Here is a 21,987-nt window from a genome sequence, read left to right as displayed (position 1 = left end):
GAGAAAACCAGAACATAGCAGAGATTCTTTTGACCTCCTAGATTTTTGGATGCAACCTCTGTCTGTTAGGGCTGTTGACCAGCAATGCAGGTTAAATAGGGTTTTTTTCTGCCTGGTGGTACACGTTAAAGGAGCATAAAGGCTGCTCTGAATTGTATGAATACAGTGATTCATTGCACAGCAGCAACAACAGGGGAATAGCTCCCCATTCTTCATCTGTACTTCATATTCCTTGGCTGCAACCAAAAAAAGACTTTATTGAAGGGATGCTGGAATTCTGTTAGAAATTCTTCTATCATTAGCCATGCCTCACCATATATTATTAACAATATGTGGCACACTAAATACCATGGGAAAGATTCTGCTTTATCAACGTGCCAGGTATAACAGTTGAAGCAAGCCATTCCATCTTCTATCAAATTTAGGCAAATAAGCCAGATTTAGAGCTATCTGTTCTCCTCAATAAAAGTTGGCAGAATGTGCTTGGAGTTCAAATTTCTCTTCATGTCAACTAATAGAGTAGTATTAAGTGCTGAAGTTTGAAGTTTTGAATGCTGATGACAGAAGACCATGGGAAAGATTCTGCTTTATCCAAGTGCCAGGTATAACAGTTGAAACAAGCCATTCCATCTTCTATCAAATTTAGGCAAATAAGCCAGATTTAGAGCTATCTGTTCTCCTCAATAAAAATTGGCAGAATGTGCTTGGAGTTCAAATTTCTCTTCATGTCAACTAATAGAGTAGTATTAAGTGCTGAAGTTTGAAGGTTTGAATGCTGATGACAGAAGAGATGATTTAGCTATTCATAATAACAATGGGTTTTTTTCTGGTTTTTATTAGGTATAATGAATTACCTCTGCTGTATGCCATGATAATAATCTTGTTGCAAAGCTAAGCACTGAATACCAGAATTAAAGTTTTTGATTTGGGAGGGAGGTGCAGGGGGAGTTTGTGATCTTCCAATTAAATACTGTGCTGGAACACGCGTGCATGAGGGTTTGAATTGAAATTGCGTGGGAATCCTTAATTCCAGCCTCTCCTAAATTCTCAAGTCTTGACTCTGTAACCATAACAACGCTAACAGAATGTGGAACTGGGAGAAAGGTTGTGAAGAAATTATTTTTATTGCATCTAAAGTGTCTTAGGTTCTCATAAATTGTCTAAAGGTCATTTCTCTGAAGATTTCATAAATTTAACTTGTTAGCAAGAAACTAGAAAGTAAATTCCCCAAGCTTCTGTGAAATTCATCTCTAATATCAGAAGAGAACTGTAAAATTTATGCAGAGATGGTGTCCTAGTGTTGTTCTTTTCCATGGATCACATTGGCACGTGTAGAACATTGCAGAGTTTAAGCCTTTTCTGGAGGATGAGGGAATCAGAGTATAAGCCTCTGTCTCTGTATAACATAGAGGGTAAGGAGAAGAGAAGCTTTGTGGTGCTTTTGTTTGTTTCTTTCTTATGGACATGTATTTAAAACACAAGCAAAAAGTTTTAAAGAATATATTTGTGTTAATGTAATCATCTTAGCCTGTAATTGCACACCTAGCTTGAACAATGTTGAGAAGCAGCAGCGTTAGATGTTATTGTACGGTGTTGTCTCCCATGTAAGCAGATAAATCTACTACTGTCTGAGAATGACAACATGATTTATAATCTCCAATATATACTACAATCCACCTGCCAGGAGCAATGCCCTGTGTTGGCAGGCTGTGGTTAAAGCAGACCGTTTCAGCTGATAAAAAGACTAGACCAATGCTGGAAAGGGACAGTAGGAAAGGAAAGAAAATCATTTTATCACCTTTTTTTTTATTATTTTTTATTTTTGCTAAATGTGTGGTTTAATACAGACAAAACACTTCCATTGCTCAAGCTTTTTAAATAACTATTCAATTTCACCTGGACATTGCAGATTTATCCATACAAAAGCTATTCAGAGAGTAAACAGCAGTAAAAGGCAGATATGTGAACTGATTTTGCAATAAATACCTATTCTTTCTTAACAAAGTAGTTATAGTGCAGATAATAAACTAGTGACTATGTAGTACTGTTACAGTCTGATTAAAGGCAATAAGAGCAAACATTAAAAAACAAAACTCTCTACCCTTCAGAAAACAAACCCACAGTCTAGTAAAAACAAAGCAAGAAAAGGAAGGTTTCTGTGGAAAAATCCAGCCACTGTAAATATGTTCAGATCTTTTATTAGGTTTTCTACTGATACATAACCCCATCTGTTCTATCGATATAATTGTCATTTAAGCAAAAAGCTTTTTTCTGTGAAATTAACAGATCTATCTTAAAACTAGATGTCTCTTCTGTACTTTAGTGCATCATTTCATAATTTTGCCGAAATATAAAATCAGTGCCATTTCCAAAAGCAAAAAAAAATTTGCTACCAGCTGTCAGTACAGCTGCAGAGACGGGCTTTCTGTTACATCATTCCCTAATCTTTATTTACTCCTACCTAGAAGTTGCATCTAGTGGCTATATCTGAGACACAAGTGTGCTCCAAGAGCAAATCAAGCATCAGCCCCAGTGCATGTTCTACCATTAGGAAAAGGGAGGGAGAGAAAGAATAAAGAGAAAGACACGAGGGGCAAAGAAAGATGGACAGGCAGACTGGCATAAAGGACTGGTTCTTTACCATAAACTGATTTATGCTAAGCTATATCTCTTCAGTGAGCTTTTTTGCTCTGCTTCAACAATTCAGATGCTGAGGCACTGGTATAGCCTTCTTGAGTAGGTATTGTAAATGGTAATTTGTATTAGTTCAGTCTCCTAGGTTCCTTAGAGTAACAGAAAATGGACATAAGTCCCTTTCCTCACTAGTGAAATCCTCTCTGTGCTAGGCACACCACTTGGAGTACCTGCACCAAACCTCCCTCAGGCTGCAAACCTCCAGCCCTGTACTACCAGTATCCCATTTGTTAATTCTAATTCACAATAATGACAAATTTTCACTGGTTTATCCAAGTTTAAGATTACAAGAGTCTTTTATGGGCAGGGTTATTTATTGTGCTGGTCACTTTTGAGGAAGCGCGGCTCCAGACTCAAAAGCGGTGGCTGAAACTCAGGACTCAGCAGTAATTTGAACTCTGATCCGTGGTGGTCAGTGATCAATGGACCTACTATGTTGTTTCAAGCTGTTTCCTTTTCTGTTGTGTGAATGCCTCATGTCAGCATCAGTTAGAATTAAACCCTATACTTTCTGGTGGTTTGACCTTTAAATAAAGCTGGGTTAAAATACTTGTTTTGTACTAGAGAAAATTCTGTTTTAAAAGACCTTTTTTTTTTTTCCTGGAAGAAATCTTAAGAGTTTTATTTTGCTTAATAGTTAGCTAAGTGGATAGTCATTTCTCTGTTGAATCTAGCACCACATCCTTTTTTCAGTGCCAGGAGTAGCTTCATGACTTGTCTCACTGGGGCTTCTAACCATCAGTGTCATTTTATGACAGTGGAAAATGTGTTACCAGAAAAATATTATTTGAGAAGGTAGGGAAAGGTAGCAAAAAGAAAGAGCATAATTGTTTGAAATGGTGAGTTTCAGGTCTGACCATTTGCTGTGAGCACATACTTCTGCTTCATTGCTGTAGCTGAATGAATCTGTGCCATAAAATAGAGTGTGCTCCACATACCAGCCTTCAGTGAATTCTGCTGGGGCCTATTTCATTGAAGAGTAGACACAAAAGCAAATGACAGAGCAAATATTTTCCACACAGGTCTGCATTTCCTTGCAATAGGATAAAGTATACTGAAAAAATCTGTCACGTAGAAGAGTATCACAACAGTTTGGATCAGGAAGAATTTCAGTGAGGCCATAAAGTGATTTGTTTTTCAAATCACTGTAATTCTCAGCAGAGTAGCTTCAAAATTTGGGTTTGTCCTGCGGTTATTAGGGTAGGAGCCAGACAAAAAAAAACCAAACCATCAGGCAGGAGATCAGGCAGGTTTCATGTGTCAACTAATTTCAGTGAAGAAATACTTGCTCCAATCATCTATATTTAAAATGACTGAACCTAGAGGTAGTATTTACCCTCCCTGCTCTTTAATAAATGGTTTTCCTGGACCTAGTGGGATATCGTTCACAAGCTGTCTGTGATACAAAGCTCACCCTTGTGCTCCTCCTACTCTAACATCAGCTGCTGCTTGTTTTCTGCTTAAACATCTAACAGCAAGAATTAAGGTGTTCCTCTATCTGTGTAACAGCTAAATGCACTTATCTAATCTGAACTAGTCATCGTGACACTGTTATAACCAATGGTAAAGGATCCAGATGAGAATTCCTCTCTTTATTTCAGTATAAGCTTGTCTGGAGTGTCTCAGGGTACCTCCCTTTTCAGGTGGTTAATGTTAGAAAAATTAAGTCCCACTCTAAACCTTACAATTGGTCACCATGGTTTCATTGTGTATCTATATAAAAAACAACTAGGCGCACTGAGCCCTTCCTTCTAACAGTTACCTTTGCTTATTCAACACAGGCTGTAATTAGAGCCTCTTGTAGCTATAAGAGCAATGAGCAGTCAGGGTATGTCATGCTGAGGACCTGGGAGTAGCTGGGATAGCACACCCTGGGAGCAAGCAAACCAGAAAATACATGTAGAAAATGGTGATGAAAATATAAAAATATTCTTCCAAATTGCCATCAGTTAACACTTCGAGCTTTGCAATCTCTAAAGAGTTTCATTCACTGTTTTAAGCAGCTCTTTCCAGTACGTATCATTAAAGTCTTGGCTTCTAAGACTTACTATGGCAAGGACTCCTCCAGGTCAGTTAAGCACTATGTGACAAATTGTTTCCTTATTATTAGTTTAAGATGTATTTCTTCTCAGTTTGATTGAATGTTCTAGAGGATAGACAGTAACACACAGTTTTTCTTCCATTTACCATATATCATTTTGTTTACCTTCATCATATCTGCTTCCACTCATATTCTGTATAAATTAAATCTGATCTTTTCCCTCTCTGCCATAAGATCCACAGGATCTAGTTTGGTGCAGTGGGGCAGACTCATAAGTACAGTCTCTAGAGGATACTACAAAGTGTACAGTCATACTCACAGGAAAATATAACTACAGTCATCCACATATTACTGCCTTAATTTACATAGTACTAATACCATGCACCCTAAATAGTTAGCTGACTGTCTGTTGGTCATTCTGAGTCTACATATGAGATAGCAGATTAGGTTTTCTGTATGACAATTTTTTCAGATAAAAATAAGAATGCAGATGTGTCTCACAGCAGAGAAAAGGTGTACTTTGGGCCAAGAGGTATTGGTGAGAACGGCCAAGAGAGCTCTTGCAAGTAGGAATAGTTAGTTGTGTACTTCCCATTTGTTAATTGTTTTCTGTCAGTAACTGTGTGAGCTATGTTACGGACACTTGCAGTCAAAAATATAAATTAGTGCTGTTTTAACATACATCACATGTTGAGTGCAGCTCACTCCCATCTACTTACAAAATTTCACTGGGCAGAAGCTGCTTTGGTTACTGTTGTTTGTCTAGCAGCTAATTTTTCTGTTTTGTCTCCATTACTTGTTGATCAATTCCTTTTACATATCTGCATAGATTTAAATAAATAACTTTTCAGGAGATTTTCTTGATGTTTAGTCTGGCTTTTAATGCAAATCTTTTTAACATAAACAAGATTGGCACTTAAATTATTAAATCTGAAGAAGTGCAGAGGAGATGCTGAATGGATATTCAGTATTTAATGCTCTGAATACTGCTAGATTGACATCACATATGTTTTAATTTTTTTTAACCTTTTATTGGCTTCTGCATAAAATATGAGGGCTCTTGAGAAAAGCAAAACCCGTGTATTGACAAAAGCAATCAACTTTTAAAAATGAAAATACAGAATGCTGCTTTATACTGCACAACCTTAGTCATTATGAAACACTAGTAATTACTGCTCGTGGTGGGGGTGTGGGAAGCAAAAAAGGAAGGAAAAAAAAAAACCAACCAACGCACCAGATTTTAGCGTTCAACTTTCCACATGCATCAAAGTTTTCCTTGAAAATACAGCTTGTTGGAACTTTTTCTGTCCAAGTTAATAAGGAGCTAAGTTCATGCTTCTTCTTGGAGGTCATGGATTTGATTCCCTACCGCAAAGCTCTTCTCTTGTCCTTTGCCCCTCCCCAAGAGCCATACTCATGAATTAGACTGATAGAGTTTATCTATCTCAGACTGGAGAAAATAATTGCACAAGTAAGGAATCAGATGCCAGGAGGGAAATGAGCAATCAAGAACACATCTGTATTTATTTTGAGTTTTGCATATGCTATCTTTAATACGGCATAAAGTTTGATATTCTGAAATGCAGCAGTGTATCAACCAGACATGTCCTTGTAAATTAAACCTGCCCTGAAAGAACATCAAAACCAACAGATAACTTGTCTGGTTTTTATTTTTCATTCTGAGTGAAATGAGCCATAACCCCAGGCACAGGATACAGCAACACAGGCAATGCTAAGTTCATTCCTCTGCATTACCAATAGCTATATTAGGAAATAATGAGTTGGAAATCCTAGCAGCATATTTGGAGGGTTAACGTTCTCTCCTCCAGGGTGACTCTCCCATAAGAACTTGCTAATAGCAGAAGACATTTTGTCAGGCAGGATAGATTAGGATGTGCACTGGGATGGAAGTATTCAAGTGCTATTTCATCTGTCTTTCTTGCTTGTCCTGGTTCAGCTACGAGGAGCTTCCAATCTGAATGGATTGCAATGGCTATCTCTGTATTTCAGATGAGATTAAGACTCGTGTAATATGTGCTGCTGCTAATTAGTCAAGATGTAATTAGTCCAAGGAAATTAATTGCACATAAATAATGTGGAATTTCTGCTTCATGGCTCAAGAGATAAATTCAGGGCCTTTTCCGAGTTGTCTGTCTTAAAAATAAAATAGCAAAAAAGTATTATTAAGGGAGCTCTTCAAAATGCCCATTACCCTGCTAACGAAGATCTAACACATTGCCCAGAAGACATGGTTGATCTGCACTCTGTAAGGTCCTTCCACCACATCAGCATCTGCATATCCCCAGCTGCTCTCATCAGAGAGAAAGCTAACAGTGACTTTGAAGCAGCAACTTATCCTCCTCCCAACTGAAAGTGAAGCGCTGTAAGTACTGTCCATGCACAGCAGTGGGCAGGTAATTAAGAGTGTTCTCCTTCATTAACCGGACTTCAAGTGAGCCATCTCCTGGGTGCGTACCATAGGTTGCTCTGACCTACCTGGAGCTGTTAGAGTAATTAAAGTCCACTTCAGGATTGCATGTGTCAAGGACTGCACAGCAGAAAGGTGAAGTTTGACTTATCTCCTATAAAACTGCCTGATATTATTACTGTTATTCACTCATACAGTTTTCAAGTAATAGCCAAAGGCTCAAGTCTGGGAGTCGAGACTGTATAATTGTGACTGCAAAAGGACAGGAATATGTATTTTGTGCCCTCAGGACAACCACCTATGGAAACCTGTTCCATGTCCTCAAAAACACTACGAACTAATACTGTGCTTGGTTTGGAATTTGGTTTTGGCCCCTCAGCGGAGGCCACAAAGATGATCAGAGGGATGGAGCACCTCTGCTGTGAGGACAGGCTGAGAGAGCTGGGGGTGTTCAGCCTGGAGAAGAGAAGGCTCCAGGGAGACCTTAGAGCCCCTTCCAATATCTGAAGGGGCTACAGGAGAGCTGGGGAGGGACTCTTTGTCAGGAAGTGTAGTGATAGGATGAGGGGTAATGGTTTTAAACTGAAAGAGGGGAGATTTTGATTAGATATTAGGAAGAAAATCAGACAAAAACTAAAGTATACAGGAAATGTCATTAGATGAGAAACAACATTTCAACGCCTATCTCACACAGTTGGGTAGGACAGCACAGGCAGAAGACTGCAGTCAGACTCAGAGAAGTGGGTCCACCTATCTCATTCCTTCAGGAAAATAGATTCTGTGTTTTGCTGTGTAAGTTTTGATTAGCTTCCAAAATAGTTTGGTTGGTTGATAATGGCCTGCAATGGCTTCCAGATTTTGTTTAATGTAAAATGATATATAGTGGTATACATTTTCAGACCTGTAAAATATTCTCAATCTTCTGGATTTCTTATCATAACCTCCTACTATAGAAGGCGAAGCCCAAAATATTTATTTGTTTTGAAAATATCCCTCAGCTTTTCAGTGGAGAGAAATAACTGGCGTAGCTTGTTTAGAATTTTGTTTTAAATTCATGGTCTAGAACTATTATCTTCTCTAATCTGAGTTATTGGCAGATACTGGTGCCATTAAAAATCCCATTTTATTCTCTCTCCTCAAGTTAGAGAGTGATTTCTCCATCACAGCTATCATTGTAGTCAGCTACATTTTCTACAGAACATAGATATAAAATGATGAAAATCTTGTAAGACATCTATAAAACAAGATTGTTTTAGATATTTAAGCCAAGTTCCCCTCTGTTCTGTGCACAGAAATACTTGGCTACAGTAAAAGCCAGAGGCAGTGGTTGTATCAGCTGAGAGCCAAAGATATTAATGAACAATTTTCCCATGTTTGTCTTGCAGTCTCGCTGAAAGTTGTAGGCTTCTCAGCTAACTGTAGGTCTTATTTTCTCTTGGGGTTTTTGTTTTTTTGTTGGCAGGAGGGGAGTTTGGTTTTTTTTACCTTGAGAAAATGGCATTTTGTAAGGAAAAACCAAACCTTGGGTAGAGCTGAATGAATCTCCAAATTATAACGCGTTTTTTTCTGATAGCCTTTTATCTTCCCTCAGTAGGGATAATTGCTAAGTTCTCCTGCCAAAAATAAAAATTAATAAATAAATGGGAGTTCTTAACCAACTGATACACTCACTCTTCAAGTTTTTTGTTGTTTAGCACTCCTTTTATTATCCTGGTCTTTGAGTATGACCTCTGTTGCCTTCTGTCTTTTTTGCCTTGCCTTCTCCTTCTCCCTATAAACAGTGGCCATGCTTTATGCTTTACAATATTTTTCCCACCTATTTGGTTTTGAATTTGTCTTAAGCACTTAACAAGTGATCTACTATCTCTGCTCCACCTTAATCCATTTTTAAACCTTTTTTTTTTTTTTTTTTTAATAAGCAATTGCAGTATTTTCCATTTTTAAACCTTTTTTTTTTTTTTTTTTATAAGCAATTGCAGTATTTGAAGGTGATACTTTTGTTAACAGCCTAGTTCCACACAGTGGAAAATCATTTCACTGGCCAAAATTCCATCTGTTGGTAGTCTGACGTCAGATTCCTAAGCAGTATGTGTCATGTAACATATAACAATGCTATTGGGATTCAGAGATTTGGAGGGGAATAAATGGCCAACATAAGGTAGGTAGTAGTTGGTTATAAAACCTGTATGAATTATGAACATATAGGAAGATAAACTAGTTATTTATAAGACTAAAAGATGCTTAACTTTTTTACTCATAATTCAATCACGGCTAACATGAATATGTGGAAATATTTCACCAATAAATGGAAACATAGCATATGAACATATATTTCTTCATGCATTACCCATATTTACTGGGTAGTAGGATGTTCCCATACTCTTACCAGCACACACACTTGCTTTATGAGAACTGCTTCTTCTTCTTTGCAGCTCTGAGGTGAACCATGCCCCAGTGGCTCCAAAGCAGCAGATGGCTCCTCTCTTGCCATGTCTAAGTAGTGCTTGTGCACAGCTGCAAATCTGTTTTCTCATCCTTTCTTTTACAGTCAAGTAAGTTCTGCAGTGACAAGAAAGAGGGCAATTTTGGTTAAAAGCATATCTAACTCAACAGAAAATCTGGCAAGTGGGGAGAAAGGAAATTATACAATCGAGAGCAATCAGAAAATTATTTTGATGGGTGATTACCATCAGATTGCAATGTTTCTACACGGATCCGCAGGGCTTGGTAGGAGCCCAACTGCAATTTGACATTTGTATAAAATCATCAGTCCGCATAAAAGAACAGCTTATGAATGGCATGATTTTTTGTAGTATGCTGAAGAAGGACTGGAGGGACCAGGTACTTTCAGTCACTGAATACAATGAGTCTCCAGCTCAGCCAGAGCTGTCAGCCAAAATTGTGCCACTTTTGCATATCAGAATATGCTACTGGCTCCAGTCTCTAAAGCTAGGATTCCTTACTACATTAATTACTAACCTTGAACAAGTTAACCCTTTAACCAGAGAAAACTCAGGTGTTTGGGGTGAGATGGATTAAATAAATCTGTCTCTACCCACTGTGTTTGAATAGGGCTGGTACTTTCCTCCCAGCATGTTCTCTGCCTGCTGTTTTTCAATGGTCCCCTGAGTTGCAACAAATCCCACATCAGCCTCTTTTTGGTCTTTAGTGAAGTCATCTTCCTCCTGTTATGTCTGAGACTGGGATATAGATCTGCTTTCCAACATGCCCTGATCCTTTGAGGATTCTCCTAAATTTCACTGAGGCTGCAGACAGATGCTTGCTGCTCCTGTCATCCTACCCTTCTTTTCCCTATATCCACAACACTCATTTTCTGGGAAAATTAAATACTTTCCCCCTGGAGTGCCTCAGTTAACTCAGTGTGCAACTGATAGGATAAGGCACATAGGCAATACCATGAGCTAAACTGGGACAACCAACACAAAGTTCTCTCTGGCATGGTCAAATAAAATAGCCTTAATATAAAGATTAGATTGTGAATACGTGAGATTTCATAGAAGCATAGAATCATAGAATTGTCTAGGTTGGAAGGGACCTTAAAGATCATCTAGTCCAACCATCAACCTAACTCTGACAAAAAAATAAATAAGAAATATAAAAATCACTAAACCATATTCCTCAGGACCATGTCAACCTGTCTTTTGAACACCTCCAGGGATGGTGCCTCAACCTCTTCCCTGGGCTGCCAAAAGGTCTTCCCTCAGCCTCCTCTTCTCCAGGCTGAACACCCCCAGCTCCATTGACCTTCTCTGGACGTGCTCCAGCCCCTCAATGTCTTTTTTGTGGTGAGGGGCCCAAAACTGGACACAGCACTCAAGGTGAGGCCCCACCAGTGCCTACTTCAGGGGGATGATCACCTCTCAGGTCCTACTCACCACACTGTTCCTGATACAGGCCAGGATGTTATTTATTTAAAGGCAGGGGAGGAAAGCACAATTAAAAAAATAGATATTACTTTGAAAATTTATGGAGCTCATTAGCCACCAGCTGTGCAGATAATTGAAAAGTTGGTAGAAGCTATTCTGGTGTGACACTCGGGGTCGGGTTCAGCTCATCAAGTGGGGTGCCTGAAATTTAGGTGTTAATATGTAGCTATATGTCTAACAACACTAGTCATCATTTGAGGTTTGTAAATGTAGGTGCCTAAAGCCATTTTGAGACTCCCTTGAGTATTCAGAAGGGCTGCATGGGGTGCTCCAAACTGGCACCCATCTCACCAGAGGCAGCCAATCCTCACCTGGGTCTCCAAGGTCCCTTCATTCTGATGGAGAAGGCCACAAAAACAGCAAGTAGCCAAAAGCTAAACCCAGAAAAACTGAAGTGAGAAATGACACATACATTTTTTTGGTGATTGTGATTAACTGTTAAAGCACAAGTGTAAAGTAAGGCATCCAAGCTTGTTTCAGATTGTTTGTATTTTGCTTACTTCATGTCAAGACTGGATTTGAACCAAATGGCAAATTTAGAATAATTTAACATGGCTGCAGTTGTTAGCTCAAATGTAGTTCTTTGTTTTTGAAGAGGCATTTGTTTAAGGAGTATAATTTTTATAAGAAAACTGAAAAAAAAAATAGATACAGATTGATTGGGGGGAGAAAAACATCTTTCTTATCTCTAATTATGTATCTTTCTCTACATTACAGTCCCAGATCCTCAGCTCAGAAATGTATTTAAACCCCACATGGGGAATAATAGGGAAATTATTCAGATATCTTTTGCTGTGGGAGACCAATGCGACAGCAACATGGATGAGGCAGTCAATTCTAATATTTGAAATTTGGTTTATTTTTTTTTCTCTCTTTGGTTTGTTTTATGTATTTCTCACTTCCATTTCATTCTGTTAACTTTGATGCCGCTCTTTGTGAATCCTGGGTGAGCTTTAGTCACTGGCAAAAGTGCTCAGAAGGATTTGCGTTTCTTGTGTGCTTGTCACTGTTTATGATCCTTGCTTCTCCCTTTTTCAAAAATTGTTGTTTTATTCACAGATGTGGAAAAGAATGGAAAGGAAACCGTTGCCACATGAGTGCTAAGCCTCTTCAGCCTCCAAGTCTCCTTCGAAACGGTGGGTCTATAAAAAGAAAGAAATATCTTTCAATTCATTCTTTGAGTGTTTCCTTTTACTTATTTCTGTCTTTGATTGCTCTGATTTTGCAGATATTTGGATTGGTTTGGGTATCGGTTTCTTGCTGATTAAAATTACAGCTGCTGTCTTCTATTTCCTTTCGAAGAAGAAAGTGCCAGAAACGTAAGTGAAACTTTTATTTTGTGTAAAGCAGACACAAATGTGGCACAAAGCAATGGCTAACTGCCCAGGCTCTTTGGTTTCGACTTTTAAATCACCCCACAATGTTTGCTGTCATATGCAGCACTAAGCATAAAACCTAGCTTTGCAACAAAAGCTGACCTTAGTGGACCCCAGTCTGGAAACAATGAGTTATGGCTTGACTGCTTAGAATGTTTTGATTGCAACATTGTATGATTATTCCTAAAGTATAAAATTCACCATTTGTCCTTAATGGCAGTACCCCTGATTTCTGTACGTAATAGCTAAATGCGGAAAATAGAAGGTATTTATTGTTTCTTGAAACCTCCAAGGCCAAATCAGTTTCTTACAGGCAGATTCAAAGCTCTTCCTGAAGCTACTGAGTACCACATGCACTCGGGGAACATTTTTGCCCTAAATATTTCAATATTCACACACATTTGAAAACTTTCCCTGTGATAATCGGATGGAATAAGGGGAGGGAGGGTATTCTGTTTTGAAATACTAGAGGTTTTCATAAAAGGTTTTATAGACTGAAAAAAATGCAAGATATGAGACTGCAGAATTACACAACCTTTTTTCAACTCATAGTTTGCCCCCTTTTATAATCTGACTTTCTGTTTTAATGTTTAATCTTAATCCGTGGTTCTTTAGGTGTGTCTCACCTTATCTGTTCTTTTGCTCCTTTCCCCTGCCACTTCATCTCACACCTATTATCCAATACTGCCATCTTGCACTAGGATCACCCCAGTACAGACCTCTTGGCTTGTGGTGCAAGGACCTGTGGTGAATGAGTGCTCTGGGTGGTGATTTTTTATTTTTCAAAATCAATATTTCTTCCACCCGGTACTATGCTTGCTATTAGTACTGTGAAAATAGCAACTAAATTGTCTTTTGATGCCCTACAGCATAAAGCATCCTCAGTAAAGCAAAAAAAATCAGCAAAATCAGTAGTGGTTTATTTCAAAGTTTGTTTCAAGTGCTTTGAATAACAGTACTAGTATTACTAGAGATAACCCTCCATCCATTTATTAGATTTCAGAGTTTTTTTAAGATATAACTGACAATTCATTTTTTCAGAGATGTATTTCCTAACCCTTCCTGTCATCTCTCTGATAATCTCTGCTTTCTCTTTCCTTCCAAATTTAAGATTTAAAAAAAAAAATTTCCTGTTTCTTATTTTCCTCTAACGTATTTCTTCTCTGTCCACCTCTTGACTTATTCCGCTGGATCCTTCTCTGTCAGCAGGTGCCTTCCACTGTCCCTTCCTCCCTTTCAGTAATTCCTGTGGTGCATTGTCTTGTCCATTTTCACATCATTTTCTTCCCCAGAATTCATCTTCAAAGCTGTCTCTTCCTTTAAACTTGTGCTTGGCTATGGACCTTGCTCTCTTTGGGGCTGTTGTTATCTGCCAAATGATCCACTAAACTCTGCAGATTCCTGTCCTGACATTATTGCTGCTGGCACATCTCCTACCATTGCGTGCTACCCCTCAAAGGCAGAGGTGGAGACAGAAGAAAAATGTCAAAGCAGGAACATTTAGTAGTTCTGCTACTGTTAGTTGAGTGCATAGCTTCACCTACTTTCTTTATGTCTGCTTCCTCTTCCGTAAAGTGGGAATAATAGCATTTCCTTATCGTACTTCACAGGGGCTTTAAGACTTAATTCATTCACATTTATACAACCTGCATCTATGGAAATGCGCCTCTAAAGTGCAAGATTAGTTGTATTGTAAGAGCTGCTTAATTTTTTTTTTTTGTAATTTCAATTAATATTTTTGCAAAAAAAAAAAAAAGTTTAATGTTTTCTCTCAAAATGTTTGATAGTCTTTTAATCAACAAATGATTATTTTTTTCTTACACTACTTCTCCTGTGCTCTAAACACTCCTTTTTAACTTTTTCTTTCATAAATGTCTGTTTAAGAGTTACTACACTGCCACACACGTCTCTTCTACCCACATATCTGTATTCAAGGAATATTTTTTCCTTTCTTGTAATTATACATACTAAAAAAATAGTCTTTTTTGTACATGAAAAGGTACCTTGTTGCAATATGATGCCGAACACTTAAGTGTTGCATTAGGTATGCAATAAAACAGGGATGAATGAGGATCTTCTTACTATGGCACTAAGAAAATATTACAGCCCTGACACGAAGAGAGTCAGAGGTGTGGAACAGAGGGTTAGGTAGTCCACACAGCAAAGCTCATTCTGCTCTTGATTGTTTTCACTGGGGTAATTTTTGTGGGTTTTGCGATTCCAAGTTTTGGCTGTTAGGAACTAAGATTGTCATACCATTTTGCCCATGGCACAGGATAAAAATTTTTATTTCCATTGTTTTTAATCACAGTTGACTTACCGTGTATGCTAAAATGCATTTTATAGGCATCTTATAAAGAAATATTCTAATTAATAAATGGCAATTTGATTGAAATTGTAAAATTGTGAAAATAATGAAATCTGAAACTTTGAATTTGAGAAGATAAGCTCATGCAGGCAGTTTGTCTCTCCCTCATAGACTACCTAGTGCCTAGCATGATTTGATATACTAAAATCACAGCTGAAAACATAGTAGTAAATTAAAGCATGTTATTCCTTAGTTGCTTAATAATTAATCAGAAGTGGCTAGTCAAAAAGCAGCCAATGTTATTTTACTGAAGTTTGGATCTTTAAGATAAAGCTTTAGAATAAGAAGTGACTTGTGTTTGCATAAGTTGTAAAATATACAATGTGACAGCACCACACAGAGGCATGAGATTTTATTCCTGATTTTTTTTTTTAAGGGGATTTGATGAATGAGAAGAATTTAACTGTGCACATGAATGATAATTTCCTACAATTCATTTTCACTTCAAACGCTTGTGCCTACGTTTAGCTGTCCTGGGTCATGTTGTTTTCCTAAAGTCATGAGGCAATAGAGACATTTCAGAACTGCCTGCTTGGTCATTCTTTTGCAGGGAAGCTTTTACACACTTGAGCCTGTATTTACAGCCTTTTGATAAGTTCTTTTGCTAGCTTTTTTTTAACAATTTCTATTAGTGTCTCTTTTTTCCTTACTGGTATAGAACCACGCATGCAGGCATTGGCAGATGGTCCTCCAGAGGCACATTAACAGTTGTAGGTGCTAGCTCGAGGACATTTTAAAATGAAGTGTAGGTCCACCTATGCTTCAAAGGAAATAGCACAGGGATGTATACAAGAGTTGGGGGAGAAGTTTAAGAGTCCAACAATGGAAATAGCACAGGAATGTGTACAAGAGCTGGAGGAGAAGTTTAAGAGTCCAAAAAACCAGGTAGCAGGCAGTAGGGGTAGGCTGGTGACCCCTTAGACAACTGCCAGCTAAGACGTTGTCACTGACAGTGGTGAGAATCTGAGGGTTACATTTGTCCCCCTTTTTCTTCACTGGAAGATTGATAGTGCCCTAACCCCTCCTTTCAACCCAGAAAGAATTCCCTGTTTCCCTTTTGCTCTCTCTTTTCTTCTTCTTCCTTAGCAAGAATCTCATCTCTCATCTGCAGGCTTTAAACCCTTCAGTGTCTGAGTGGGAGTTCCTGGAAGTCATCGTGTAAGTTTATTTCCTAATAGACAAAAGCAGCCCACCACATGGCTTGGCAGCACTGTGCTTCATTACCACTATAGCATTCAGATCTGCAAACCACTTCCCAGCTCCCAGCTGGGGAGATGTGAAACTTTTGTACAGAAACCCCAACTCAGGGGAAGCTTATAAGTTTCTCACATTCCTGTTCATACTCCAGAGATGACGTTTTCCAGTCCAGAAGGGAAAGCTGCCAGTTACTCCACCCCTTCAGTGACATCTGTCCTTATTGACCAAATAGCAGCAAAGATAGTTACTCCACCCCTTCAGTGACATCTGTCTTTATTGACCAAATAGCAGCAAAGGTTCATTTTAGCTTCCATTTTAATGCAGCCACCTTCTCATGCTTCATTTTACTTTAAAAAGTGAGAATCAAACACTTGCCACCCAGCTAAGCTATGCTGCTTTGCTGTTGCCTCCAAAGCAGCCCATGTCCCTGGACTCTTTCAGCTTCTTTCTTTCCTATTCCTGATCTGTGCCACCAGCTGTGATGCTAATGTACCACGGCTGTTATCAACCCAGTCAGTCATCATAAACACCAAACACCAAATTTTCCAAGGCCTATCAATAATGTATCTTGCCACACAGAGTGAAAAACTGAGGTGCTCTGAGAACATATTTTAGAATCATGGGAAAATGGGACCACCCGAGGCCATTTTTCATCCTGCCAGTTGTAGCACTTCTGGGTTTACACTTAAATACCTCTAGCAACGTGAGTTTGGTGGCATCCTCCAGCAATATTGGTACCTTAGGTAAAAAGAAAGTTTGTTGCTAGAAAGTTGTTTTCTAACTGCTAGTATGTCTGTTTACAATTTTAAGTTCATCCCTATTCACCATGGACAAGAGCAGATCATTCCCTTCCTCCTTGCAAAAAGCTTTTAGGCACTTGAAGGCAGTTGTCATGCCTCCTTACAGGCTGCTTTCTTTAGGCTAAACAAGCTCAGTGCTTTCAGCCTTTCTTCATGGCTAACGTTTTCTTAGAATTATGATGATTCCCAGTTGTTGTTGCCAGGACTTCCTCCAATTAGACCATACCCTTCTGGAGGTCTGGTGTGGGGGAATGGAAAACCTATTCCAGGGGAGGCTCTCCAGATGGATCTGAAGGACTGCCAGAGGCTATTGCTGGCTGTGCCTCTGCTTCTGTATCCCAAAGTGATAAACAGAGTGACAATAGAATGACATTTATTGAACCATTTTCAACTTGTGAACTGGAATGGAGACAGATACTCTTCTTGCAGAACAAGAGAAAAATGTGCAGTTTTAGAAGAAAAACAAAACTAGGAAGCAGTAGCCATAACTGTTGTTTGGGAGTTGTTTTATTAGTCTGCTGCTGTCCAAATCCATTCCTTCTGCAGAATATTGTTTTCTGAAGGATGAAACCCAGTGCTGTAGTCAGAAGTCTTCAGTTTTTCTGAAATGCACATCTCACAACCACCACACATAGGAAAGGTTGCACAGAAACAAGGGGTGACATGCTGAAACAACAGAGCAAATCTCAGCCTTTAGCCTTCGAGATCACCCGGAGGAAAAATGCAAAGGACTCATTTCTAGGAAAAAAAAAAAGAAGTTTCCTAAGGTGACTAAAAAGGTACAAAGTGCAGATGTAGGAAGCCCAGACAGCATATTAACAGTCTTATCAATCATCCAGGTGACTTGTAGATTATTCTAAATGCAGCTTTTGGCAAGTCAGCCCTCCTTGCTTCACGCCTGCATTTCTTCTGTGGGATGTGCAAAATACAGCCTACTTCTGCAAACCTAAATTTAGTTTAAAAGGTTTTATAAATGCTTTGTAAATTGATGTCTTGAATTACAGTTTTTGTTTAGAACACCTATAGATGCTTTAGAACATCTATAAAGAATTCTTTGAAGGGATTATTTTCATTAGTAGCTTAACTGTAATTGAATCTTTGGCCCACTAGGATTTTTTCATAGTTGTTATGGACCTGATGATAAACTTTCTTCTATTACTGTATTTCCTACAAATTTGCCTACCATCAAAAATAAATATTTGATTTTTAATTGAAAGGTACATCAGAAAGTACAAAATTCTGAGCTATTACCTCCAAATGAATGAAATCTAGATACTTTAATTTTCCATTAAAAAGCATGATGTTCCTCAGCACTCCCTTTATACACTTGCAGGTATTTTGTGGAGCGTACAACTTTCTCCCATCTCTGTGAAGTTGTAGTCAAGAAACCTATGACAAGGCAGTAGTTTTTGCTACTAAAGAATGCAGATGAGCTTAGCAAAGCTATGACCCATGTGAACTCACCCCAAGATGATTAAACCTCTCCTTTCCTACTGTGGCATTTCTGGTTATGTTAGATAAACCCAGTTCTCTCTGAGCTGTTTTACCAACATGTTTGAATCTTAATTTGGGTGGGGTTTTTTTCCGAAACCATTCTATGCTTGGCATTCTTAACCCTAATTATTTCCTGATTAGTACAATTTTCTGAACTTGGCATTTATGGGTTTTCTTCATAAACCAGATTTATAAACATTTCACATTGATTAATTTTTCTGGACTGTAATTTTTGTGAGTGATGAGTTACCCTTGCCCTTACTGTACAGTAGTAACACATACATTAACTTTCTTCACATCATGAGACCTTGTGATGGGCATATTGCTCTTTACTGTAGCAATAAGCTGTCATTTTCTATCAGGGTAATGTTTCACTTTTGTCAAGTAACAGCAAGCACTGCAAGAATGAGCTTTACTCAGGTCACTGCAATATATTTAGTTAAACTGCTCAACCTGTTTAAAATTAGGGTGTACACTGATGACCAGATGACAACACTCACCCCACTGACTAATCCTGCACTTTTATGCTTTCCTCAGCAGTATCTATATTGGTGACAGAGTAATGGAGTGGGCACACCATTGCTTTGCTCCAGTAAGGAAAGTTTCTTATTTCTAGTTAACTAAAGATCTAATGTATTGAGTTTACTTCTCAGGATTTATTTATGCCCAACGAGTAAAATAATGTGAATATGTCATCTCAGTTCCCAAGCACAGACTTCTTCAGGCAGTTGGCACCTCATTCAACTGATGGATTATAGCACTTGTGTAAACAGGGGATTAAATTTTACTTGTTTATTTTTTGAGGTCTTTTAAGAAATTCAAAAATATTTCAGAATTTTTTAAGAATAATAATCAGTATCCCTTAGAAAGAACTGTTTGCTACATTCACAAACAGGGTGTAACCATGCATATGTTTGTATAAATGCATTCATATACATGAATATATATACACACATATATGTATAACATATGTATCACATGTAAGGTAATATATTCGAGGAGACTTCCAAAGCCCTGCTTTGGCAAAAAGGTTCCTAAGAACAGAATAGGACTTAAGAAAGCTTATTCTCTACTTCACTTAAATCTGGGATCCATAAATTTAACCGGTGCTATTTGGGCCATAAAATTCCCATGGTCCCTAACATAAGGTGTCCAACTACACGTGCTCTTTCATGATTCAGACCTAAAGTGGAGGGACACCTGAAATCTGCTGGACAACCTGAGCAAGACTCAGATTCATGCTTGAGAAAACCTCACACACATAGACAGGACCAATTTCAGCACTAAACCCAGCAACCACAGACGTGCCGATGAACTCAGCCAGCCCTTTTTTTGGTGCCCACAGTTTGGCACAGTGGCCTGCTGGTTAGTTATCCTCCTTTCAGAGGAAGCTCGAGATCTGTTTTCAGCATCCTTCTTGCCCAAATAAGCCATATGTATGTCTTTCACAAATTGCTTAAATTCAACAAGGGTGTGGGGGATGAAAGACACTCAGACCTGTCGCTATTCTTATAATTTCTTTTTGGCAAATTAAGGGTGGTTCCCATTGTGAATTGTGTGACTTGTGTTGCCCTTTAGAAGTGTCTCCACTGACTGTAAGCAGAATCACTGTGCTTAATTCTGTGTCATGCTGTTAGGCCATAACAGCTGGTTTGTGATGTCTAAATGAGACACCGAAATCAAGGCGTGCAGATCTGGCCCTTTGGGCACCAGTTTAGAAGCAAAGCCAAGTTCCTTGAAAACTTCTTATCTGAGTTTGCTTTTGGCTTCAGGTTTTGTGAGCCATGGTGTGATTTCAGAGTAAAAAATCAATTCTGTGTACATTTTGTGAACTTTATTCAGGAGGATTAATATGCAAATATACACTTAGCAGGCATATAAATAACCTGATATATTATAGCTTCACTAAACTAACTAAAAGCACCAGAATGTAATGATTTATTATGTTCAAGTTTAAGATCAAATTAAGAAAATCAACAGGTTCAAATATTCAGGTCTCCACACTGCTGTGTCAGGTAATCAAACTGAATTAGGAGACTGGCAGGAGAAATAATCACTTTCCAGCAGTCTTGTGAAAGATTTTAAGGACACATGTCCGTTTTAGTCTAAAGCCCAAACTTTGATTCTTGCACTGATTTAACTCATAAGGTGATATATTGCTGTAGCCTACCTGTGCCTTCCTCCTGAGCATCCATTCTGGTTTTAGTTCTTTGCAAAAGAGATCATGCAGTGTGTCTCTCCTGTGGCTCTGGCTGAGGAACAACAGTTTCCCTTCCCAATGTCTCCATCAGCTGTGTCTCCGTGACTGCTCCTGTCCCCTTGGCCTTGCCTGCAACAGCAATGCAGAGCTTATCTATCAGTTCCTAGGGACATGCTGCTTAAACCATCTGTAGGAACAGCCGTGTATAAAAGCACTTTTTAATACAAGAAAATCCGTCTCTCAATCATTGAGATTGAGTATTAGCTTTAGGGAACCTTTTATTTTAGAATACTGTACAAACACAGCTTTCTATGTACACAAAAGCATGTATACGCTCTTATTCATAAAAGCATTAGTGACAAAAAAATAAACACAAGTAAATGCATCTCTCCAGAAACAAAGATTTAAAAAAAAGAAAGTGTGGTTCTGCTTCATTCTTCAGTAATTTTAACTAATGCAGCCGTTTCTTTTTATACGGCATCGGAACAGTTTTGATGATTTCAAGCTTTGTGGAATATTAGCAACCAGTCATCTATATGGAAAAACACATTTAGACATAGGCAAAAAGTTCCATCCCCAGATATCCTTTGCTTTTGCAGAATTAATGGGATTTACTACACAGGTCATAAGTGCTTCCAGGAAAAGGAATATGTGAAAGCCTCTGTGTCAGGAAAGCATATCTTTAAATGTCTAGCTGAGGTAATGACATGAGACCCATAATTAGTACAATTTGTCCTGTTTGTCTGTTACAAATTGCAAGGAAAGCATATCTTTAAATGTCTAGCTGAGATAATGGACATGAGACCCGTAATTAGTACAATTTGTCCTATTTGTCTGTTACAAATTGCTTAAGGCATTGTGTTTATTCATGAAAACCTTTGCATTCCAATAACTGCAGTGATTCTTTAAATATTTCTGACTTAGTAGCAAAAGATATGGGAAGCTTCTATAGCTTTAAAAATAATTCTGATGCAAGTTTCTTCTTAGCTTAGTAGCAAAAGATATGGGAAGCTTCTATAGCTTTAAAAATAATTCTGAGGGTTTTGGCCTAAAATGCAAGTTTCTTCTTAAGTCGTTGGAAAAGAAGAGTTCTTATGTCAATTAAATAACTAAAGTGCTCTTACACTCAGAGCCTAAGATCGTGTTACTTACTGAATTGTTAGTGAGAGAGTAGCAAAATGCAGAAACAACATGAACTCATCACTTATAAACATGTTATAGAAATGCAACTTTTTAGCTAATATCATGTTTTATTTAATGTGTAGCACTGCACCTGCATTTTATGAATACCAAACATCTCTGTGCTTATCCCAAAGCAAATATACTTTTAGCAGCAACAAATGAAAAATTATTTTAACCTACACAGAACTTGCAGAGAACATTGGTTTAATTTCATTCAAGTAGAGTCAGAAATATATTTAGCCACATTCAGTAGGAATATT

The 21,987-nt window shown here is 38.2% G+C and overlaps 1 protein-coding gene across 1 annotated transcript in view; it reads left to right on the top strand.

Moving 5' to 3' along the window:
• MALRD1 (MAM and LDL receptor class A domain containing 1) overlaps window positions 1–21,987 on the top strand; it is a 279,653-nt gene that overhangs the window by 254,898 nt on the left and 2,768 nt on the right. Inside the window, exons 38-39 of the mRNA XM_014945933.1 lie at window positions 12,170–12,246; window positions 12,339–12,429. Coding sequence (XP_014801419.1) covers window positions 12,170–12,246; window positions 12,339–12,429 — 168 coding nt within the window. The remainder of the gene's footprint in view (window positions 1–12,169; window positions 12,247–12,338; window positions 12,430–21,987) is intronic.

Source organism: Calidris pugnax, unplaced genomic scaffold (genome assembly GCF_001431845.1).
Source record: "Calidris pugnax isolate Ruff unplaced genomic scaffold, ASM143184v1 scaffold19, whole genome shotgun sequence".
NCBI classification, from domain to species: domain Eukaryota; kingdom Metazoa; phylum Chordata; class Aves; order Charadriiformes; family Scolopacidae; genus Calidris; species Calidris pugnax.
The sequence above is the reverse complement of the archived record's forward strand: the minus strand, read 5'-3'. Positions and strand labels throughout refer to the sequence as shown.